Source organism: Cuculus canorus, chromosome 2, assembly GCF_017976375.1.
Source record: "Cuculus canorus isolate bCucCan1 chromosome 2, bCucCan1.pri, whole genome shotgun sequence".
Lineage (NCBI taxonomy): Eukaryota > Metazoa > Chordata > Aves > Cuculiformes > Cuculidae > Cuculus > Cuculus canorus.
The window spans coordinates 122,190,274-122,216,568 of NC_071402.1; the positions used below are offsets into that span (position 1 = coordinate 122,190,274).

The 26,295-nt window shown below is 34.7% G+C and overlaps 1 protein-coding gene across 5 annotated transcripts in view; it reads right to left on the reverse strand.

The window, feature by feature from the left end:
• Positions 1-26,295, reverse strand: part of KCNH8 (potassium voltage-gated channel subfamily H member 8) — a 192,644-nt gene that overhangs the window by 75,699 nt on the left and 90,650 nt on the right. For all 5 annotated transcript variants that reach the window (XM_054060446.1, XM_054060445.1, XM_054060444.1 and 2 more), the window contains 2 exons: positions 21,921-22,048; positions 19,091-19,331 (listed from right to left, as the gene is read on the reverse strand). In XM_054060446.1, the coding sequence (XP_053916421.1) occupies positions 19,091-19,331; positions 21,921-22,048 (369 nt within the window). The remainder of the gene's footprint in view (positions 1-19,090; positions 19,332-21,920; positions 22,049-26,295) is intronic.

The following is a 26,295-nucleotide window of genomic DNA, read 5'->3' on the forward strand; positions in this document are numbered from 1 at the left end:
TTCATAATTAAAACAAAATGAACACTAGTAGTACTAGTATTGTAACTTGGTTTTGATCCTAATCAAGTTAGAACTAAAAAGAGGGCAGCAGTACGACTAGTAGATTCATCTGCTTTTGATTTTAATGGTGGTTTCTAGGTCCTGAGAACTCTTCTTCCTGCTATACACACTAGACTGAACACCTAATTTCTGATATAGTTTTTATCTGGCATTTTTCATTCAGTTTATGAGAAAAGTCTGCAAAGACCAGCATGCACGAACAAAAGGCTCCCCTCAGACAGCAAAATCAGAGGAGAGACTTCTCAGAACATGACACACAAAGCATTGCTACCACTAGAGCCATAACAACATTAGTGGGTGAGCTTTGTCCCATTTGTAAGACCCAGGCAACAAAATGCAAAAAATGAGAATGAAAAGGTTTTATTGCCCACGACTTATGTGAAAATCAAAAAATTTAAAACCAAGACCTTATGTTTATGTAGAACGTGTACACTGAAAATGGAATAAGTAAACATTTGTGCAACTTTCTTTTAATAAGCCACATATTATTGCATAGTGGTTCTTGTTTTTTTCCCCTTTCCTGTTTTTTTTCCCATTTAGCAAGAACATTGTTTATCACTTGTTTTCTCTCTTTTTTCTATTGTTATTTTTGTTTTCTCTGCCATTACTTCCAAATTAAAAAAGGCTTTGGAAATGACACCTTTCAATAATGTTGTTAACATAATGAGAACAACCAACGCACACACTTAGAGTAAAGGAGATCATTGTGAAGCAGAACAAGACAAAAACCTTCTGCCTCGATTCCCCTTAACTCAGTAAATCAACTTGATATAAACCAATCTAACATGTTACAAAAGCTCATGGAAAATGCGTACTCATTGAGAGGGCATGGACTGCTGTTGGTCTATATTAAAGCAATTTTTCATTTCCAAAATTTTATTTTTGAATCTCTACTAAAAGGATATTAAAAATGGAAAGAATTTGACTCTCACCATACCAGGACAGGATTGGAGAGTGGTACCTACAGGACTTAAATGCTTATGTCTAGCACTATCTACATTTGTACCAGCCAGATCCACTATTTTATAACTACTTTTTCATGTCCTATGAACACAGATACTCATAATAGACCAGGGACACAGTTAATACAGAAATTACTCTTGAAGTTCTACATCAGAGTCTACACTATTTTTCTTGCAAAGGAGCTTGAAAATTAACTACATCCACCTTTTAACTTAACCCAGTTGCTTACACTTAATGTTAAATGGAGTAGCTGATGCACAGAAAAATTACTAACTTTTATCCAGGTTTGAGCAGGGGGTCTCTTATGGTCACTCACTATCCATGACAACCTTTCCATCTTAAGAACAGCAATATCAAACTTTCCTTTAGCATATTTGTAGGATTTTTCTTTAACATTTGCTGTGATGTTCTGCTTAGATATTGTGATGATGGAAGCTATGAAGAATTGGAGCTAAAACTCTCTTCATTTCTGGAAACAAGGTATGAGAATGTTTGTCTAAAGCTGTGCCAAATGTTGGTACAAAGTGTTAAAAAATTTTACCACTTTATTGAATTCTACTCAGATTTGCACATTTTCCGAATTTATCTTATGTTAGATTATGCTCTAAACCACAAAAGGATCTGATGACATCCATAGATGCTATAAAACAGTTGTGTTTCATTATATATGCCTGAGTTTTTTTCATCTTAACTGAAACAAAAACAAGCAAGCTTTAAAGTTGCATCTCCCTAGAGTTTTTCTTAAAGTTTTTATAACATAATCAGAGAAGCACTTCTATGATAGATCAGCTTCTATAAAATATTAATTATATTTTCATTTAACATGTAGTCAGACAAATGAATACTTGATCATATACTTGGTTTCCATATGCATATTCTATATCCTTAAAGAAAGTATAATTCTATTGGGTACTTTTATAGTTTTATAACTGTAAAGAAACAGGTAATACCTCCGGTTCTAGAACATTTTGGTATTTTGTGTACTATTTTCAAGTTCTTCAATGTGCACTGTAGAAAATATTTTTCTGCTGTATTTCGTCTTATATTTCAATTTTATGTGTGTTAGACTTTGCCAGAGAAACACAGGCACAAACAACGGAGATGGTTTTTTTTGCAAGGACAACTTATGCTCACAAAAAGAAAGGTAGTTACTGAAAAAATATTATCTAGTCATATTACATAGGATTATAAACACAGCATCGTAAATGCCTAGAATTTCAGAAGTATAATGGTTGTTCAACATGCTGAGTTATAAAAATCCCTAACAGTTTCAAAAAAACAATTACGCCTAACATGAGATTAGATGTTCTGTGGTAATTTGGATAAATTAGTGTTTCAATCTATTTTAATGTGGGAAAAATTATTTTTTACTAAATATCAGTTACTGTTTGTATCTGGAAAACATCATCCTACCATACATACACTGACAGTGAAAATGTGACATAATCTAAGGTACGCACATGGAAGTGTAAAATAAAGTTTTTTGAAGAACCCAATTGCTTTAGCAATATATATTTTTGGAACAAACTGTAAGCGTGAGTTAACATTGAGGATGTTAATGAAAAACAACAAGACCTTCCTAATTAAAAAAAAAACAAAGCAAAAACATTACAATATTTTTACAAAATAACCCAGAAAATGTAACTGAAATGCAGAAAAGATCAGCAACTAGTAAAATTACAACTTTGAAATTGTGAACAAAACATAATTTATTTTAAAATACTAACAAAACCAAAGACAGGTACAGAATATTGAGGTTTAATTGGCTCTTATTTTCTAAAAAGAAGAAAACTAAAACTGATTTTGGAATGAAATAGGAAGATGCTGCAGATGGTACAGAGCTTATCATATAACAAAGGATGCATTAGACATTTCAAGGGGATTTTTGAAAGCAGAGTCCCACCTAATATTCTAAGTGGAACTTGCTGAGACCCACTTTCTGAATCACTAGTATTAACTCTTCATAAAATATCAGCAAACTGGAACAATGCCAAGGAAATTGGATTTGTCTCAATAATTTTAATAATTCAGGGGAAAGAAACCCACAGGAAAAATTATGGATCACAAAACAATGGATTTGCACAGGAAAAGCAGATAATTCTAGGATATACATTAAATGTGTAGTAATAACAAGACGTTTTATTAAAGTATACCTAATACCATAAGTTCATGGAGAATTTGACATCAACACACTATCTTTTGCTAAGAAAATTATGTCCGTTACAGCTATCAAACTAATTGATTTCTGCAGAACTCTTAGATGTGCTCAAGTTATTTCATCCCGTATCATCGTAATTTGAAGGTCTGCATTAACCAGAATATGAGACACACAAACCAAAAACTGAATCTGGCTTTATGCTTGGTTTCATAATGTTGTTTCTATGGGTTTGTTTATAAACAAAATCAATTGTAGAGGATTCATCTTAGCTAATTAAGTTCACAGTGATACAATGGTTTTCAAGAAAGAAGATGGATGACTCTGTTTTGGCACAGTGTTCATAATTCAATTTTTTTTAAGATTTAGTGCAAAGACTTAACTCAAAGTGACCCAGACACATGTCTGAGGCTGCCTGGATCCATGGATTGAGGTCTTGAAGGTTATAATTGGTTCATGCTTTAAGAACTACTGCTTTCATTCAACAAAATCTTCAGGCTGAACAGATGACATAAGTAAAATTGGAGACAGAAAAATCTTTGGTTAGATCACCAAGTAGTCTGAGCTGGCCCTACATTCTTAAAGCTACAAAAATATTCTGCCGTTTTCAGTAATACAATTAAGATGTGGAAGTAGCATGATTTCATATGATTAATAATGAGCAGGGGGATGAGTTCAGTTCAACAGGTGCTTAGTTAGTTACTAACTAGTTAGTTGGTTACTATTCACACTGGCAGATCAGCATGGTAGCCGGTCACATACATAACTGCTTCATTTAGTTTGGATTGATATACGTAAGATAGAAAGATAAGTTTATTTACATCACCAGTATTTTGAAACTTCTCATCCTCATATGTCTCAGAAACCTCCAGTGTGTAGTTACGAAAGTTAGAAGAAGGATTTACTTATTACACATTAGCATTTGTGAAGAAACTGAACCTTTAACAGCAGAGGAGATAAACACTTACTTTAAATTCCCCTAAGCCATCCAGTACACCAAAGCCTTATCAATGTGCATTTGGAATTGACTGTTCAAGATTGAAGAGGTTAGAGTGTTTTTTCTGCACCGGACTCCTTTCTACCTTCTTATCAAAGCAATTTAGGACAACAGCCCCAGATAACATTTATATACAAAAAAGTGAAGAGGAAATGGTAAGTTCTTCTTTCTGCATCTGACTCATTAAATAAAAATCCAGAGGGAGGCAGGTGAGTGTGATTCATCTTTTATTTCTTGACAGCTTTCTGAGCTAGACTTCAATGTAAACAGTTTCTTCATCTACACAACCTTATTTACAGCTTAACTGTTGTACTAAAGCACTTACTGAAAAAGCTGTTAAAGAAAGAAAGCCGAAACAGAACTTCTGAGGCAAAAAACTTCTAAAAGCACTACAAAATCTTTATGCAAATTTAGAAATGTCCATTTATATCCTGAGAGATTTTGTTATTTTCAGGAATTACATATCACACAATCCTTTAGGGAATGTAGTTTAAAAAGTGGAGGATTAACCTTTTTATTTTGCTTTTACAAAATAAATATTTTCTTATTATTAAGACTTCAAGCAACTGGATTGGTAAGCAAATTAAGGCAAGAAGGAGTAGTTAATCATCAATGAACTGTTCAATAATCTGTTCGGAAAGTATCTATGGAGGGTAGATGTTAGAAAGTGTTTGTGAATCTTATTGTGTACTTGCTTCAACCTACTAATGACTCAAAAGAACAATTTGAAATTCAACATAAGCAAAATGATGTAAATCTTTGGAGGTTTCAGACAACTCCATAACATCAAAACTAGTGGTTTTATTTAGAGCTGAATTTGTGCTCCCAATGCCCTGAGATGTTGACTTTAAGCATTTTCTACAGCAAGAAGGGCAATAATTCTACAGATTACATCTATAAATTAGGCAAGAGGGACATTTAATCTCTGAGTTGATTCCAAAGCATACATGAAGTGACTTTAATGCGTTTGGACAATTAGTGGGCTAAAAGTTTTCTCACAGAGGTATGTTTTTATATATTATCTTAAGTACGCTCTAATAACAACCTTCAGCCTCTGCAAGCTTCATATTTAAAGCTACACTTGTGTTCTGGTTTGAGCTAAAGCAGAACTAATTTTCTAATTCTTTCTCTAAGCTTCTTCTAAGCAATTTTATTTTCTGAAAGTTAACATGTTTTTCAGACAGTGTCCAGCTTATGCTTGTTCCTACAGAAACCAAGGCCATCCTCGAGTAGATGGAATGCTGTAAGCCAAAAGGGTGAAAAAGTCTTGCACCTGCGGGGATGAGCAGACAGGACAGGTGACCCCAAACTGACCAACAGAGTATTCCATTCCATATGCATCATACTTAGTACAAAGCTCAGGGGTCACAGTGGTCGAACTCTGTTCTTTGGTGGCTGATGTCCAGTGAGGACCTCGTCCATCTGTCTGTTCCTGCTCCTGACGTGTATTCCTGAATCTAGTTCCTGAAATAATCTCCCTCTGCATCTGAATCCAGTTCAGGACTTTCCTTGTGCCTACTCTGTGGTGGTGACATACAGTCATCATGATGTTTGGTTTTGTATATATTTTATTAAAGTCTTATTCATATTATTTTTGTTTATATTAGTATTATTTCATTAAAGCCATTTTAGTTTCTAACCCACAAGTCTCTCTCCCTTGTTTTCCTTTCCCCTCTTCCTGTGAGGACAGGGGGATCTGGGACTACAACTGTCCTGTGCTTAGCTGCTGACTGAGCCAGGGGATGTGGGGCTAAACCTTGATAATTTGATATATTTGTTTCAGATTGGAACAAGAAATACATTCTCTTTTTAGTTTCAGCAATTCTGATAACACAAACAGCAACCAACAAATCAATAATAAGCATTATCACTACAGAAAAAGATCTCAAGATAACTCACTGTGTCTATTTTCTAAGTAAGCTGGCAAAAACATTTCAAATCATCTTGCAAGCTATAATATGCAGATCATGCTATGTGGTCAGAAAGGAAGAATAGAGGATGTAAACATTGTCTCTAACATGAACAATGTCATTAAAAAGTTACCTAAGAGTACAGCAGAAGTACCAGCAGATAGCATCAAATTGATTGACTCAATATATTCTATTGAGACATCTATAACACTATCTTTACATTATAATACTTGACACAGAGAGGAACGAAAGGGTGAAGCTCCTCTATGCTTGTCTTCATAAGGAAAAAAGCTGGGTTCTTATTTTGAGTTAGATAATTCAATTTCAGTTAAAATTAGACAGTAAAAGGTCTGACTTCATGCGAGTTAAAGCTAAAGATAAAATCTAGACTATCCCATTGACTTTAAGAAAGGCTTTTATGTCGTGTGTAAACTACAAAGTGCCTTTTTTCCACGGATTTTTACCTTGTTTTAGCATAGATACACCTGTTTTGTTAACAAACACACATGTATTTTAAACAATCCTTGGACTGTGTTGCAGACTTTTGCTCCTTCCCTGCTTACTGCTGTGGAGGTGAGCCTGTGAGCTTACCAGAAAAACTGTATGTCAGTCTACAAAGCAGCAAGTAATTCTCCTGCTGTCAAACAAGGTGAACTTCACCTGGAAGCAGAGAGAACCCGAGCTCTCCAATTTCAACTGGTTTGGAACAAGCAATCATATCTTCTTACCCCATGGGCCTGATGCAGTCCCTTTCAGCCCAGCTCTTTCTTCTCTCTGGCTTGCAGAGTGACCACCTTCCCCTACCCAACCTTCACAAGGCAAATCGAAAGCTGCTAAGTGCCAAGTCCCAGAGGTGTATATAGAGAACATAAACAGTGACTGACAAATCTCATAAGACCACTTACATAATTTTGATATAATCAACTTCAGACTTATACCTTAACTCTGATTTACCTTCTAGTTGAATGCTGTGGATAACTACCTCAATCCCATGGATTTTTTCAGCCTACTACTGTTAAGATATGGGCACACATCCCTATTTAACAAAGCAAAATTCTTGTAAGAAATGTGATACCTCAAAAACTTAGATGAAATTACACTGTAAAGTTAAAGAAAATTAATTTGTACAAAAATGAATATCATATTTTTCAGCTATGAAACTGTTCATGTTAAAGTGTGTTCATCTGTATGCAGTTGCAGTTCCTAATTTATTATATATTTTTCTCCAATTAACCCTTTACACAGTAGCCACAGCAGTAAGCATCAGAAGATTGAGACTAACAATACCCTAATGTCATCCAGGTTTGCAATTATCATGGCTACATGCTTTAGTGATATTTTCATTCAAGATTTCTGAAGCCAATGCCATCATCTAACTGAAAAGTTTTAGCTTATTCCTTTCCTTATTTGCGTGTTCTAATAGGTTTTACTCACCTGTTGGTGATCATTTTGTTTTTCATAAGCTTCCAGTGTGAAAACCTGCTCTCTAGCAATGCTCAGTTCCCATGAAAAGATAACTTATTTCGTGGTTGGGCATAAATGGGCTGAGAAATCTGAGCAAGCCCATAGCATTTTGGAACTGTCAGATGACCTCTCTTGAATTAAAGTTCAGTAGTACATATTGAATTCTTTACCAAGCCATCCCTTTCCAGATTTCTGTCATGCTCACATTCCCACACAGACACATTTGGTCAGTGAATGGTATGAAAATGTCAATTTAAACTGGTGCTCAACCAAAAGAGAAAAAAGATTATACTAAAAAATGGGAGTTCTGCTAATTGCATAATGCAGGTTGCCAACCTAAATGACATAAAAAGTGATAACCATAAACTGATATTCAACAAAATATCCTATTAATCCTTAAGATGTTTTCTAGAATACTAATCCTTTTCCAATGTTGAAAGCACAATACATGTTTTGTATAATCTTAATCCCTGTTAAAAGATAATCTAGAGGTAAAAATTTATCTGATGACCAACTGAACCAGGATTATTTTACCTGAAGTAATTGATTTTCTTGTGCCAACATTTTATTTTTTCTCTTTGGTGTTGAGTTTTTTTAAATAAATTCTGCTTAGATTAGGTATATGATCAAGATATAGCAGAATAACAGTTTAGGATTAGTCAGATAATTCCATAACTGCCCATCGTGCACTTAGAAGGTGGCAGTAAATGTTAGGTAACGTAATTTGGTTTACTTTAATTTTACTGTAAAATAAATGAAGCTGAAAAATACTGAACTTTTGGGGCAAGTAGTATACATATAAGCACTAACCAGGTGTTGTGGTGTGAGGTAAATTAGAGTCAGCTTTGTGACTAACTCAGTTGCTCTAAGTAACTTCCTTCTCTGAAAGTTAACTACATGTTTTTGAGACACTGTTCTCCTCCCAGAGTGATAACACAGGGCTTTGGTATGGAAAAAGTCCAATGCTTATACCTATCCCTGTAGTAACCAAGGCTCTCCTTGAGCTGATGAAGAAGGACGCACCTGTGAGGAGGGCAAATAGCACAGGTGATCCTAAACTGATCAACAGAATATTCCATCCCATATACATCATACTTGGTATAAAACTAAGAGCTAACAAGGGTCTCACCCTCTTTAGTGATGGCTGATGTCCAGCAAGGACCTCATGTATCTGATTTCTCCTGATCCTGGATCCAGTTCCTGAGTCCAGCTCCCTCCTAGCTGTGGACCCATTGCCTTGCGTCTGCTCTACAGCATTTATGGTGACCTATAGTCATAAAGGCGTGGAGTGGGATCTCATATATTTGTATGTATTTTATTACTTTCTTCTCCTTCTCCTTCTTCTCCTTCTCCTTCTCTGTTATTATTATTACTGTTGTTGTCATTATTATTATTTCATTAAAGCTGCAGTTTTTGTTTCCACCCTGAAAGACTTTTTCTTCTCCTTTCCCTCTCTCCTTTCCCTCTCTCCTTTCCTTCTTTCCTTTCCCTCTCTCCTTTTCCTGGGGATGAGGGAGAAGTAAGTCCAACTGCATGGTTTTAGCTGCCGAAATTTAGCCGGGCCAGGGTTAAACCATGAGGGACTGAGTGATGCATCTTTTCCTATTAGACTATAATAATTCAATCCTGTGCTCGACATGTTTTAGATACACTAAATAGATGCTTTATATATATAAACTCCATTGATTTTCAGAATAGACAGTTTCCTACACCATTACCCTCTCCTAGATGTTATGACTGGCTCTTCTCTTACCCCTTTTATTTTTTTAAACTTTCTTTCAGTGATTTTGATAGTTTTTAGTTAGCTATACTTTCCTTAAGGTCCAAGCTCTTTGATCTATTGGATTATCTGAGCCAATGTTATTTAATTTTGTATGGATAATTAGAATTTGTCGAGAGAGCTTTTAGGAAAGATTCCAAGAAATGTTAGTGCTATATTGCTTGAAGAACAGTTTATCTGTGTCTATATAAACTCTTACTTTATCTGTTCTACTGCTGCTGTAAACCTAGATATTCCTAGTAAATCTGATTTTTCAACTCAGTATGTCCCCTCAAAACGTCTGCTACCACAATTAGTTTATTTTCTTTTATATGTTGACATGATAAGGTGGGGGACAATAGTGTTTTTAAGTAGGAAGGGGAAATAAGGCTTACTTTACAGCTATTACTTAGGAATCTGGGCTACTATGAAGTCAAATAAAGTTTAAAACAAAAAAAAATCCAAGGGATTAAATAATAAAACCCTTAAATGTAGGTAAGTTATATAATAAATTTGTAATATATAATAAAATATGTAATATAGAACAAAATAATAAATCTTTATAACATCCTGTTGCAGCTGCTGAAGAAAAAGCCATTATTTCTTTTTTAAGAAAGATATAAAAAATGCTGAGCAAATACTAAGTAACAATCAGTATAAAGTACAGAAAATTTGATATGAAAACCTAGACTTGTTTGGGAAAGAGAAAGGAATCACTGGTAGGAAGGATTAAGGAAGACTGCAGTTTTAGATGTATTAGGAAAGAAACACTGATCTGCAACTTCTGTTACTTTGCGCTAGTGGCATCTAGTTATGACTGAAGCTATTAATAATCTTGTAGAAAAATAGACGTACTCAATAATACAACTCATCTAATTTTGGAGTGGAGTAGCAAAGTATGGTTGTATTACATCAGGTAATAAATTACAATCTAGTGCATCCTAACTAAGGTTCAATGGGCTGTGACATTTTAAACTAGTAGTACAAAACACTTGGAAAGATATCATTTCTACGGGTGGATTAAAAAAATGCAAAAAAGCAATCTGTCATTTATGAACTATAGATGACAGGAGTTGTGGATTCTCCTTTCTCTGAGGTCTCTGAGCAAGAGTTGATGTCTTTCAGGAAAACATGCTTCAGCCAAACACAATTTGTTGGAATTTATATTAATAACTCTATTAAATACACATTTTAAATAGAAAATCTGGCCATCAAGTATACCTCCTGTTCCTATTTTTCTTTGGGTGCAACCCCAAGTAATGTTTTCACCTGGCCAATATTCTCCAGGGTATAAAGGAAACAGCTTGCTTTGCATGAGCAGTCACAGAGGTTGGAAATCTCATTTCAGTGGTTCAGATAAATAATGGAAACATAGTTTAAAGCTATAAATTCTTAAAATCCTCTGCACAGGGATCTTGCATTCATGTAATATGATCAGCCTCAGAAAGAAAAGACTCTTCTAATGTTGAATGAACTCTCCTTGGCCCTTCTTGTGTTCTTGTTATATTTGTAGAAGGATTTTTTATTGTCTTTCACAGAATGGGCCAATCTAAGATGTAATTGGTCTTTAGCCCTTCTGATTTTATCCCTACATGATCTCACTTCCTCTCTGTAGTCCTCTCGAGATGCCTGCACCTTCTTCCAAAGTTCATATATTTTCCTCTTTTTCTTGGTTTCCACCTAGAGCTCTCTGCTCAGCCAGGCTGGTTTTTGTCCCTGCTGTCTCATTTTTCTGGCACGTGGGGATGGCTTGCTCTTGTGCCACCAGGATTTCCTTCTTAAGGAGCATCCAGCCCTAGTGAATGGAACTTTATCAACTAGCCTTCTGAACAGACAAAAGTCTGACCTCCTTAAGTCCAAGGTGGCCATTCTACTGACATATTCCCCCCCCACCTTACTTCTCCTAGAACTGAGAATTCCGTCTCTCATAATTGCCATGACCCAGGTGACCTCCAACTGTCACATCTCCTGCAAGTCCTTCCCTGTTCACGAACAAAAGGTCCAGAGGGGCATCTTCCCTAGTTGGCTCACTCGTCAGTTGTGTTCGAAAGTTGTCTTCCGCACACTCCAGAAATCTCCTAGACTGTTTCCTCTCCATTGTATTATACTTCTAGCAGACATCTAGTAAGTTGAAGTCTCCGACAAGGGCAGGACTATTGATCGTGAGACTTCTCCAAGTTGCTGATAGAATAACTTGTCAACCTACTCATCCTGGCTGGGCGGTCTATAGCAGAATCCCACTATGATATCTGCCTTATTAGGCGTACATCTGATTTTCACTCACAGACTTTGAACCCTACTACCACCATGAATGAGTTTGAGGCTGCCAAAACTCTCTCTAACATACAAGGCTACCCCACTGCCTCTCCCTCCTCGCCTACCCTGCTTGAAGATTGTGCAGCCTCCAGTTGTGTGAGTCATCCCACCATGTTTCCTTCATGTCAGTTATATCATAGTCCTCTTGCCTTACAATAATTTCTAGTTCCTCTCGTTTATTGCCCATGCTGCATGCATTTGTGTAGATGCACTTCAGCTGGGCTGTTGATGCTGCTACACTCCTGAGGGGAATAGTCTTAATTCCTAAGCAACTACTCACAGGTGTAATGGATTATAGCAGAAGTGATTCCCAAAATCCATCTGTAACTGGTAGACTTATTTTGTCTTCCTTACTATTGTTCATACAGTGGAATGTAGTGGGATATTGAAGACGTACACCAATGGAAACTGTTTTACTTGGATAAATTGTCCATTAATATAAAAAATTGAAATCTGAAGGCATTAGTGCTTTGAATAGCTACTGTGATAACAAAAATCACTCCCTCTAGGAGTACAATTTGGTTAATGTTAATGCACTAGCATGGTATGCTCTACCAAACACTATAATTAGTTTGCTGTACCTATTACTGAGGGCATGCTGGGACAGAGAACACCCAGCACATCCACATTAAAACACGGGTTTTAATTGCAACTCTTTACTGTGCTGAGAGGCCATGAATTCAATTCCCCAAATCATGAAACTGAACAAAAGACCACAAACTCCAAAAGTGAAAAGTCACATTCTTTTATGTGTTTCCTAGATTTTCAGCCTTTTAAGTTCACCACTTCTTAATTAACGGGGTGTTAAACAGGGATTAGCTGATCTCATTTCTGCAGAAGCTGATACACCAGAAAAGCATCATATACTGTAAGCTTCAAAATGACATTACAAACACTGGAAAGATTTTATTTTTTTTATAACCTATGTACTACCTTTTAATAACAGACTCAATCCATGAACATATTGAGTAAATAAAATATAGTATATTGACTTTTCTACAAAGGAAGACACAGACTTTAGGGTCTTGAACGAAAAGCAAAGAACTAAAAATATTTCTGAAAAATGAACTGCAACTGAAAAAATGTTATTATCTGTTTCACATACACATTTCTCTTTACACAAATGCTGGAGACACCAACTAAAAGATCAAAAAGTAAAACATTCAGTGCCAATTACTTTGTGTACTTAATAATTTTTGACCAGTGCCAAGGGGAAATCTGAAATATTTTACTCAGAAATTACCTCCTGCAGCTTGGCAACAATTCCCATGAATTGGACATTATCCATAAAACATAAAAAAGTATGAAAAAGACCTCATGCAATAGTAAACTATTAAGCACCTAAGTATTTTCTTGGAAATTACCTAGATAGTTAATTAAAAGACTTTAATCCTATTGAAAAATAGAGTATTGTTTCATCATTGTGTTATAGGATAGTAAACAAATGTTGCCTTATTGTAGTGTGCAAATCAGTCATACTTTGTATAACAAAGTGGTTTTAACCTTGTATACCAATTGAAAGAAAATATGGAAGAGTAAAAATTACTTACAAAATTATTACTACACCGTTTCCCTATGTGTGAACTGACTTCAGTGCTTAAGTGCTCAGAAGCCTGTCACTCTGACATTAGAAGTCTCATGAGAAATAGGAAGTAGGAACAAAAAATAATGTGTCTCAGTAGATTTGCTTAGGAGAGCTGAGAAGTGGAACAATGACTATTTGCCAGAAGCACAGATGCAGAATATCTTGTCCCATCTATAAGCTACCTACAGAGCTCTCCCCAGAATAGTAAGGAAGTACATATGATAAATGCTGCGTATTTCAGCCTGTACTCATGAGGTTCTCATCATCTTACACGTGCTTTTAAAAGGACTTTATCCTGTATAATCCACTTGATTTATTTTAGGTATTCCTTCACAAAACCATATTTTAGAAAGTAGTCTGTTTGGTCCGTTAAGTACTTCTTTCTTGGATTTTAAGCTTAACTTTGATGGTACGTGGCACAATACCTAAGGATGCCTTCTTGTAACCAGTTCACTAGGAGTTTAAGTCCATGTCATTCATTCTGGCTTCAGGAAAAGCAGGAATGCTCAGATAAACAGTTTTCTTGTCTTAACTGCAAGGCATCTCCCAACTTCAGGAGTAGTAAGCAATATTTTTGGGCAGTGATTTCTTAAAACTTTCCTTAGATGTCCACGCAAACGTTTCATTTTATGAGAAATTGGATAACCATATTTAGCAAAGACATCACACCTCAGCAAAAGAAGAGAAAGAGTGAGCAGAGACAATACAAGTCAAATTTTCAGGATGACTCCATTATTATAACATTCATCTTATCTACCTGACGATACAGAAATGTTACCATGTAAATCATAGAATCACCAGGTTGGAAAGGACCCACTGGACCACTTCTAAATTCTTGTGGTTTATGCTTGTCTCCTTTTTGTCCAGGTGGATGGTTTTGTGCATGGTGAGAGCAACTTGTGTGCAGAATAGTATCTATCCTTCTTACAAGGGTATGTAAAGGAAGTTTATTTGAAAACTTTCTAACAATATAGTGGTCTTGCCAACTTTAGTTTGGCACTTAGAGTGAGACTCTTTAGAAATTTTATTACTGCTTTTCAACATAAATGTTTTGTACTTTTTATTCACATTACTGGGTAATCCATAGCCAATGAACAATTTATTATCGCATTGCCTTCCTAATATTAGGTATATTAATGACACTCCTCATGTTTGTTTCATATGTATTCACAGATGAGGCCATTTAATGCTCAAATTCCCAGAAATAAGTTCAAACCACTCCCTTGGTGCGTACCTGATTTTTAGCAAACTATGTTCTGAAAGCACACTTTCTAAAACTTATTTCAAACCACCATAACTTACTTTCTGAATGTCTAAATCCTCTTAGATATGAGGTCATCTAGAAAGTGAGATTGTTTTACATGACCCGTGTACTTGCAAAGATGTGAAATGATATTCATTATAATAAGGAAAAAGAACATGAGAGAAAAAAGTAGATAAATCTTCTAATTTAAAATAAATAAAACTAATAAAATCTATAGCATTTAATACTCTCTCATCTGATTCCAACAGATTTTGTTTAACCTCTATTATTTTCAATACAATAATATGCACACTTTAATGACAATGTAAGTAATATGAATGAGGATATGAATTTCTGTTGGGTTTGTACTATATTTTAAAGCATCTACATATTAAAGATCTGATGCTCAAGGGCTTTGTATGATTTGATAAAATTTTGGAAAGATTTTGAGTAATTTAAATGTGTGATAGACACTAATATGCCAATAAATTTTACAGTATAAAGTAACACAAATCACAGCTTTAGGGCTCTAAACATGGTGCTTTTAAAAGCTGAAATTGCTGATAAAATGTTTTGTTAAATAGTATTTAAGAAGAGAGAGAAATACACATACAAAGAGAAGCGGTCTTAGTAACCATGATTTTCTCTTTTGAAATTGCAATCTATAGATAAAGTCTTCAGACAAGCGCGTGCATAAGGAGAGTGGGGGAAAGGATAGGTATGTTGTTATTTTATTTTCACAGGTAGGCAAAAGACTGCTTTGCAGAAAATTATTTAAAATCGCTCTTGTCAGTACATTTATAAATGGTATATTTTTATAGCTATAATTAGTATCCAGGGTTCTCCACCTTCCACTAGAAACTGAACAATCCACAAATAGAAAACTAAAATTAAAAGTTAAACATCATTTGTTTTTATAGCTCTTCTCTCTATAGTTGTTTCTGGACATCTTAGGAGACAAAACACTCGGACTCATCCAGCAAATAATGTTGCCTGAAAGCCTATATGTATTCCTTCTGAACTATCATGTTGACCTCAGCTCCTGTTGAAGACATCCTATTCAGATATTCTTGTGAGTTTGAGCATTAAGCAATAAAGTATCAATAACTTTTCTGGTAATGTTACTTTCTTCAAATATGGTGTTCAATAAAGTTTTAAAAATGGGAGGGGAGGAGGAAGAAAATATCTGAAAACTAGAAGGAAATAGTTGCAAAAAGAAAAGCACAATACTGAAGAAATTTTGGAAGGGCAAAAGTTATGCAATCAGGCATTCTTTTTAATAAAATGAAATTAACTAGGACAAAGGCCCTGCAGATTTTCTCTCCAGAAGTGAAAATTTTACAAATAATATTGAAAGGTAACCAAGATTCATTATGTTCCATAGAAATATTGAAACATTAGCCATCTAGACATACCTATCTACAAATGAAGGACCCAGCTACCATATAAGCAAATTAAGGGGTGGATACTTCGAAGTAGATAATACAATAAAGCAGGTAATTTCATTCACCACTTTCTAAGATAATTTTTTATGTGTTTGTTTAAATACAGTAATGTTGAAAAGTTTTTCAATCCAACTCTTTATGATTTTGAGATATGTAAACCAGTCAAAAATGTAAAACTAAACTGATTTTAAACTATCATTGGACAAAGGAAGCAAAAGATTTGTTTACAGGGGAATGTTAGTGAAAGTTTGCACACGTTGCAGAGGAAAAGGGATCTGAAAGTGCACTCAAACATCACTCAAATTATTAAAGCACTATCATATAAAGGAAGCATCAAGCGAAAAATAATTTTAACTTGACTTGAGAAGGCCTAATTATGTTCCCTCTCCAACCTCTTCCCCAAAGACATCACAAAATGAGTTATTTTTATTGTTTATCTTCCATTTATGTTTCAGAAAACTCTAAAGGCTAAAGCAGCTAGCCCTCTGGCTAGATGTGCTTTTTTTCTCATAAATGTTTTAATCCAGATCAACACTTCTACTTATAAGCACCCCAAGTCAGGAGAACACTTCCATATGTATTTTTATCATGCTTAAGCTTTTGCTGAATCACAAACTGGATAAGCCTAAGGGATTGTTTTTAGCCCCTAGATTTATTGAAACCCCCTGCTTAAAGGAAACCCTAAACCTCTACCCTATTATTTTCCTTCAACTGATGAGCAGACAACTCTCCCTTTTCCATCATGTCTTTACTCCCTTCAATAACATAGCTAGAAAGGAAGACCTTGTTAAGTCCAAATAAGAGTTTATGAAAGTTGTGTGTTTCAAAGGAATGTTATTCTGTGTTCTGAGAAATACAAATAAAATGAAAGCAGATAGATTTTTCTCCAGTCCACGATTACAGAGTTGTAATATATCAATCTGTGATTACAGAGCTGTGATACATTTGAAGGCTCCATCTCAGAGATCTCCCCAATGACTTTCTGAGGCAGCAGTATCATAAAAAGAATTTTACGTGAGAATTCTCATTGACTTTTCTCAAAGCACATAGATCATCCATGAAATATGTGCTTGTCAAAGCCACAGTGCAAAAATGCCCTGAAACTTATGTTTAAATTTATGCATGCTGTCAATCTTATTACTTTCAATTTAGTTACACGTGTTCTGAGACATATTCATTCAATATTTTAACAGACAAGACCATTGAGAGGTGAGTATAAACCCACTATTTTCTCTAAATTCACTACAGAAAATATTCCATAAAACTTTCACCAAAGTCACAAATTTTAAAACAGATACTAACTTTAGAAATAATTATTTTGGAACAGATTGAACCATTATTGAAACTGTGTGGGAGGAATACTAGTATGCTACAATACAATGTTCGTGGTTACAGGAACATAACTAAGAAAAGAAGTTTTTTTCTAGTACTTTATACATTTTTCTTAGAAGGTATTTATTTACAATCATAGTCTATTTTTCTGGATGATAGGCTTAAAAGTTTAACTAGAAGATATGAAATAAAATTTATGGAGAATCTTTGTTCTTGTTTTACCTAGCTGCTCTATCAATCATGAGGATATCCTTGCTTTTGACTTACTGAGTAAGAAGTCTGTATTTCCAGCAAAGGATGTAAACAGAAAAGTAGCACTGAGTAGTACACCATCAGTCTTGTTTCAAATGAATACTACTGCACATAAATCAGTTAGATACATATTATGGTCTCTTGCACTCATATTATAATAAACACATTTGTAACACAAATAAATTATCAACACTGGTGTGGGATGACACAATTATCAAACTTGATAAAAATTATCAAACTTGTCTTAAACTTGAGTTTAATGATTTTACAAAGATGCCCAGGTAGATCAAGTGGAATTGCTTCATTTTATATTCCTAAAAATAGAATGTGGAGTCATTTATGACTGACTAGAGTCATAGCCTTGCTCTTTTTACACATGACCAAAGAAGATCCTCCATGGTCTGCGCTGCAGAACCTAGGTTTCTTAGCTTGCATTAACATGAAAGAGTACACCAAGATCTAACAGTGATGAAAAAAGGGGAAAATTAGACCTTGAACATAATTTCAAATCAATGTAGAAAGGAGGAAACACAAATATTTATAGATCATCACATCTGATTCTTCCATTAGCCACATCACCTACTAGACTTACTGTCTACAGTAAAGCTGTCAGGGAAATGGAATAAAATTTTAAAAATTTTGTAAGAAAAGGTTTTGTTAAACTAAAGATATTCTGAGCTGTTTCTTAGTGTTTCAAAAATTTCAGTCTTCTTTAGTTCATCTAGAGTAGATCATAAATTTGCTTTTAATGTATGGGTTAAGCTACATTTTTAAGGAGAAATTAGAGAAAAGTAAAGTAGAAAAGAATTTCAAATCTGAAGATGATTTAATTATTTCACTAAGTTTCTTTCTTTCTTAGAATCCATCCTAAGCCTTTGATGATTTATGATATACATGCTCAGCTTTGCTTGTTTCTTTAAAATCATACCTTCTCCATCTGTGTATTATTGACAGACTTGAGCTACAGCTTGTCCATGTGGCAGAACTCAGTTTTGTAATAGAAACTCGGGGAAAAATCTGTGTGACACTAGTCAGGGATTCTTTTTTATACTCACTTACTTTTGTAAGGTAATACAAAAAAAGAAATTCCTGGCCTACAAGGCCACTATTTAAAAACTAGGGAACAGACCAGATGACAAATTACCAATATAGCATCTTGATAGTGTACATTTGCATTATTGCAATATGAGTTTTAACCTTACAGCATTAGATTCTAAAATCTTGTGATTTTCAGCTTGTGGTCCATGGGTATTCTAAGTTATCTGCTGAAAGCAGTTAAAAAAAAAAGAACAGCAATATAGTAATTATGGGGCACATTCCTACATTGGGAATGTTTCAGGCTACCACAGAGTAAAAAATGGTTTTCAACATTTCTTAGTGTAAAAGGTACTTTTTGAGTAACCATAGGACTACCTGAATCAATTTAAAGTAGAAAAGAAAATAAAAAAAAATTGATCTAAAATACTGATAAAATTTCAAACTGCACAGCTAAAATTGATTTTCTCTAAAATCATGCAAACAATGATGATTTTCTCTTCTACATTGTATATTCTGCGGAAACCTTAAATGTCAATAAGAAGACCCCAAACAATCCCCAAACATGTCTTACCGATGATAAAAAGAATTTCCACTGCTATGTCACTGACAGTTGTGCTTCGAGTTGTAGACAGCTCATCATGGCCAATAAAGCAAACATTGTAAGGTACAGTCACAGCAACATAAAACGTTGCCAGTAAAATAAGCCAGTCCCAGCCAGCTTTAAAAGTGCTAAAATGCAACAGTATGAATTTGGATTTTTTTGCATCTGAGACTTTGTATTCTGGAAATGCTGGTTTATCTACAAAAACGTTCTGAAAAAGAGAGAAAAAAATTAAATTGGACAAAACGATAATTTTATGATGCAGACAGATTTCTTCCATATTATTTTTTTAAGCAATAAAATATATGACACTCTCTGAGAACTGATGCTAATTTTTTTTTTTCATTTAATCCTCAAACTTATTTAGATAGATGGTTCCATTGATGGAATGACTTCTGTGAATGTTGGGGCAGGAAGAAGATTAATAAGGAACAGATAAAATAGAATGAGAAGGTGCCTAAATCTAGCAAACTATTTCTTCCTCTCTTGTGTGAATTCTGATTGCAGAGCAACATTTTCCTGCTGGACAGATAGGCTAAATATGAGGACTTAGTACTGCAAATAGGAATAAACATATAGAAAGGAGTAGATGGTGTGGAAGAAAAAAACCATCCTTCCTGTACATATTATAACTAACTTTAGCCTGGTTATGTGGTCTGAACAGTTATAAGTACCTGGAGCACCTCTTCTGATTTAGTTTCATCTGAGGGAATTCAGTTTCTGTGCCCAAACCAGATACGAACCAAGGCATAATTAGTAGGAATAACTATTTTGATTCTCTTTAAAATTGCACTCCTGATCTAAACCAAAATACTGATGTAGAACCACCATAATACATCTCCAGAACTGAATGCCTTGTCTATTAGACTATATCTAGGTTTGGAAGGTGTCTCAAGTCTCTGTCATCTAACCAGCAAAGATCTTTTCAACGAAGACTTCAGGCTCATGAACCAGTTTTATAAATTCTTATCTTCCATCCTTCAGAGTTTTAACAAAGCACCTAACATCCTGAAAAGTAGCATGTGCTGTGTGAACTATCTTGTATTATTTGCTAACTAAATTCTTGCTCCCTTATCATTGTGTCCCTGAGTTATGCTGTTCCAGTAATGAAGGGCCTTACAAAACAACATGTGTATTCAGCAAGCTAAGATTACTTCTGATCTTGAAGTTATTCGCTATGAATACAAAAAGACAACGGTTGCGTGACTGCAAACTTAATTACATTTGCCTTGTCTGTCACAGCTTTTTTCTTTGTGTGTTTCTTTTGAAATACTGATGTCTTTGTCTTCTTCATCTTTGTTGTCTTTCATGAAACTTGTGAGCTGAATTCTCACTTTTGTTAGCATCAACTTGTTTTTAATCACAGAGAAGAAAATGTTCCTCTTATGACTTCCAAGTCAAAGATCTAAAAATCTATGCACTGATAACAAATATTTTAAACTAGCATTAGATCCTCTGTACTTGGATTTTGACAGTACAGGAAAGTCACCAAAAGCTACTTTTAAAATCATGTTCCTAAAAATTATTACTGTGCTATGAAAATACTATTGGAAGACCTGGCCATATTTTGCAGACTTTTTTTTTGCCCTTTTCCCACATTCAATACTTTAAAATATTTTTATCTGTTAAATATTTTTTTAAACATTTACCATTTTTAAACACTTAACATTTACATTCAATAGAAGTGACTGTATGTAGTTCAAGCCATACACCAGCTACGTATTTTCATGACAATAATCTATACCAACTTTTTTTTTTTGCTTCTAATTTCTAATGTAATAATGTCTAGGAGGATGCATGTGCTCTGCTGCTTTATTTTGATAACCAATAAAAGGAACATGTCGAATGGCATATCATGATTTCTACCCTTCAGCTATTTTTTCAACTGTCTGTCTTTCGTCCTCCCTCCACCCATAAAAAATATGCCCTTTTCTTCTTGTGGCTCTGCCAAAGATTCTAGCTCTGTGATGCTGATAACATACAAACAAGAAACTAAATGCTGTTTGGAAATTTTAAGAAAAAAACATTTCTTTCTGCTACCCCTCCTTCTAATAACTAGTGGCTCTCAATTTTGGAACAGGTTCTCAAATATTTATCTAGTAAATTTTACTTGTACATACTGATTTCCTATGCATTTCTAGTTTTTCTCTGCATTAACTTTTCTCCTGGAACAGAGGTCCATAGAGCTGGAGAGTTATTCCTTCTCCTGAACATACTTCTTTAGAAGTCTTTTTGCTGCTATGTTTTTGGTTTTGTATATTGCTTGATTTGGTTTTTGCAATATTCAAAGGGAGTTTTATGAATTTACTGTTGGTTATATTTAATAGGGGAATGCAGAAGTAATTTAAAGAAGTACACATTACTACTTAAATTAGGAAATTTACTCAGAACAAAGTTGGAGACATTCTCATGAAAAGTTGCCTAAATAAAATGTGACCTTCTGGGGCTCACACAGCATAGAGATTTTTATCGAGAGTAATACCTTGAGTTTCTTTTATTTTATGTTTTTTTTTTTTTTTGGCAGATAGTAATTATCAAAAAGAAATAATTGGGAGAGTAAATTTTATAATGCGGCTTTCCTGGGGCTAAATAAATGTCTGTTTACAGTATGGCTAAATGCACTGTCTTGCTATATGAAGTGCAACAAATACCATAATAGATAGAACTGCACTTTACTCCTTTTCTTACTGTAAAATTATGACTAGGACACTTCTTAGGTACCCGCTGACCTTTTAAAGTGCTTTAAAAAAAATGATGGTACAAAGAGTGCATTTTTGAGAAAGACAAAAATGACACCTACATTATTAATTTTTAATTTGTTCTTCTCTCTTCTTTGTAGATGTCCAGAGATATGATAAAAGACAGCTCGACTTCGTCTTCGCGCTGACTCAAAATGTGAGCCTGCTCTTCCTCTTCCTTTCCATTTTTCTGCAGAACAGAAGTGAGAGTCCATTAAATATCAGGAAATACCACTTTAATCTTTCACAGCTGATCTACTCATATTTTAGATTTCACTAGAAATAGGGTTAGATGTAAAGATTATACACAGCTTTTGTTAGTTTTGCTTAATATTTTGCAGTTAAGGAAACAAAATCTCTCTCCTGAAGGGCAAATAAAAATCACTATAAAGCTTTAATTGTCAAATGCTTTTATGCAATTCAGAAACAATTAATTATGACATATTTTATAGATAAGAAAAATATAGTCTTTACTTCTTCAGAAAATGAAATAGTGATTACAGACCAGAGACAATCATGGCTAGGAGTAACACCTTAAAATGTCCTTAAGGTGTTCCTACTCAATCTTTTATTTCAGGGAAAGGAAAAAAAGTTTCTTGTGACGTACTCTTTAAAAACAAAGAATCTGAACTGTACTATGCTTCCATCATGACAAAATATGCTAATTTTCAAGCCTGTTCATTAGCAACATCCAGTTCTTATATTCATGCATATAGATTTCTTTTCCCATTGCATGGTTACTAGCATAGTCACTTGACACATTCTTTGGTGACATGAAATCCATTATGAGTAAAGACTGAATAGTGTTTTGGAAAAGTTTATGGGTTTTGCCTCCATTCAGATGCCCGTATGGTCAATTATGGGATCAAATTTTGTTCTTGCTTACAGCAGTAGATTCAAAGCAACTCCAGTGACTCTGAAAGAATTACAGTGAATTGATACCAATGTAAATGAAAGCAGACATTTTGTGATGTGTCAAGATCAAGAAAAAAGGAATTATGGGAATAAAGGAAGAACCTGTCTATCAAACAGGTTTAATTAAAGTTAATTCAATGCATACAAATTAAGAGGGGGGAGAGAAACCACAGACCAATCAACAGAGACAGAAATTAACAAGCTAAATAGGCATGTCTTGAAACCTGCCTAGGAAAACAAGAAAAAATTGGATTATAGAAGACTGGTCTATTTTTGGCTCTACAACACAAAACCATACATAACTGAAAGTGTAGGAAGCTAAAGTTTCCAAACTTCTCAGTGAAGCATGCTTCATGTAATTCGTGTAAGATCCTCCTCCAGCTGAGGATTTTTTACACATCAGTAAGGAGGAGAAGGGGGAAAAAACAAAAGAGAAAAAAAAATAGGAAGGAAAAAACATGGCACTGCAAAACCAAGATACTTGAAAGCTGAAGGAGGCAGGTGAAGAAATCCCATGCTTCTCCAGCTTTCATTTTTTTTCTTGATAACTCCTAACCTCAGATTTGCCTTTTTGCTGAGCTCTGATCTGAAAGCTGTCCATAACTCCATTTCTTTCCAGAATAATTACTATAGACAGTTGATTTACAGATATTTAGTTAAAGTTGTTTCTCTTTTTGTTTGTATTTATTGACATTCATTTTTTATTTCCTGTCCACTTTTTAAATAAAACCAATTTCCTGTCCACTTTTTAAATAAAACCAAGTTCCTTATAAGTCCTCAGGCTGTAGCGTTTGGTACGGCACTTAGAATCATACTAGTTGCATATTTGCACGGCAAGCAACTTCCATCACATACTGATTCCACTATCTGCAAAAAATTACTTTTAACTCTATGCTAATACTGGAAGTCACTCAACTCCCAGAAACAAAAACACACGGAAAAAAAAGAAAAGTGTGACGTTCATTACGACGTAATGAGGGTATCTTTCTTTTTAAACAGAAGTGGTAAAGATTTTTTTATTGCAGTTATTAGCAGTGAAAAAAATAGGAGTTGACAATGTAGGTAAGATGTCATCAGACAATGCCATCAGTGGAACGTGTGTCAACAGCTTATGACATAAATCAATGAAGGCTTTTTCTGAATTTTCCTACTTTCTGCTCTTTACAGTGCCTTTAGTAAAACAGGTAATCCTGATCCTCAGTAAATTATTTTGTTCACCAGGTATGCCTTTGTATATATGTGATTGTCTGTAACCTTCATTCTTTCTGACATAGTCAGTTTACAGTTCACAATTTTGAAGAAGACAGTTTATTTTTTATAAACACCCAGCTGTTTCATTCTGGTTCTTAAAAAAAAATTAGGTACCTGGCAGACTTGCCTTTGTCTTTCCATTTGGCTGATCTTAGCAAAAGATAGTAAAAGATTGTACAGTTGTAAATCCACTAGAAGCAGATTATCACTTTAAATACAGCTGTTTTATTTTTACCCTGTGATTAAAATCAGAAGGATGTCCCCAAGAACTGTGAGAAATCATTGTTCTAAAATAAAGCTAAGTTTTTTTAGAACTAAGATAAGATTTGTGGCTCTGTCTCCTGGCACTTATGTACACCCTTTTCTGTGTTATAATCCCCTTCCCAAACACCTCTTAGAAAGGATGGTTTGTAATTTGGTCTTAACTCTCCTTTTCTTTGACCAGAAAAGTGGCAATACATCTTTTAAATGCTGTCTTTCTGTGTTGAATTTTCTTTCTGAGATTAGATATAGCAGCACAACCACTATAGATTACAATCTTGGAAGTCTTTTCTAAGAAAAGAATCTTAAAACACCGCCTCTTTGCCAATCTTAACATTAGGCTCATAACAACTTAAGACTTCTTACAATCTTGCAAGGGATGGCTGCAGTAAAAAAAAACACAATTAGACATAAATGTTTCTGAAATGGTTGATTTTCAGTTTGCATTTTTGTAAGAACATGAGTTATCAATCTTTCACTTAAAACTGATGGAAAGTGGAGGCATAACTCTTGTCTTGTCTCTGGAAGAAAAGAATAAATTAATCTATTCCTTAACTATAAATCAGAAAAATAAAACCTGACAACTTCTGGTAACCTCTTATAGGTGTATGTTGCCCTAAGAATGCAAATGAACTGTAAAATCAGTGTTACTGTCCAAATTAAACCCAAATCCATGCCTGCTCTCTTTCAGAGCACAATAGGGTAGTCAAAGTATAACATTGAGTACGATCCAGAATACTTCATAGTTTATGACGTTCTCATTACCCAGATAAAGTATGATACATTTAAATCCTCAAAATGTAAAATAAAATTATTATCCATTAAATGGGAATTAATATTCCTACTGTTCTTTCAGTCATGAAGTTAGGGTGGTGACAAAAGATATCACAAGACCTTCCTGAGGCAGAACCAGACCTGGAAGACAGATGTTCAACATATGGTCAAGGAAGCCAATTCCAGTCTGCCAGCTCCTGGAGATCTCCCTTCACAGGACAGCTGAGAGCCTGACAGGAACTAGCTCATGGCCCAGAAACTCTTCTACAGGCATCGGCAAGCTGCACCTGCATGCCACCTTACTCTTGTACTAGGTCTTCAGCTATGTGTTTGGCTGTAATTACACAGGTATAGCAGCTTCCTTGGAAAGAAAAATAAATCACATACAAGCAGAATCACCATAACCATCTTCTTGTACAGTACACTTAAGCTGTCTACATTGAGTAACACTGAAATAACCCCAAACCATTATGCTCACTCCATAGCAGAGAAACTGTGGAATAAGAGAGACCATGAAGTGCATCTCTTCCCAAATACTTAAATTAGCAAACAGGCTCTGGTCAGAAAGGTTATGCATTACTGATAAAAAGTATCTCAATCTTGGTATTTTCCTTCATTTTTTCACACTAATTTGTATGCCTTTGAAAGAACTACTTTCAGTTTTTACTCGGGTCATGTATTATCACAACAGAACATGCATTAATTAAAACCACTACCTAGATTTTCTTTTGTTGTGATTAAATGTCCAACATGCTCTTGTATGGAATCATGTCCCAGTATGATCACAGATCATTACCATAGAGAGTTTTCTATGCATGTGTTGGTGGACATGAAAGACAAAATTAACATCCAGCATTTCATTGATATTACATAGGAAAATCCAAGAGATTTACCTGTTTTTACCTAAGCAATCATAAAGTTAAAGGATTAATAAAAGCCAACAGCATCTCTCAAATTTAGCCCAGAACACAATATACTGACAATGTGTGAATGAGGTAGAGAGAGGTGAGGGTAGCCTGAAGGTTTATTCCTGGAAGCACATGCACACATGAGTAACTCTATTCACAGCAGGAACCCAATGAGGCAGAGGCTGCAGATATGGACCTCTTTGCAGTATTTCTGCATTTTTTTTTTCGTTCCTTTGAGTATAGAATTCATTCAAAAGATAAGAGGGGAATAGATAAGACTATAACTGTTCTCTGCTTTTTTACATCATCAAAACCGCATTAGTGCTAT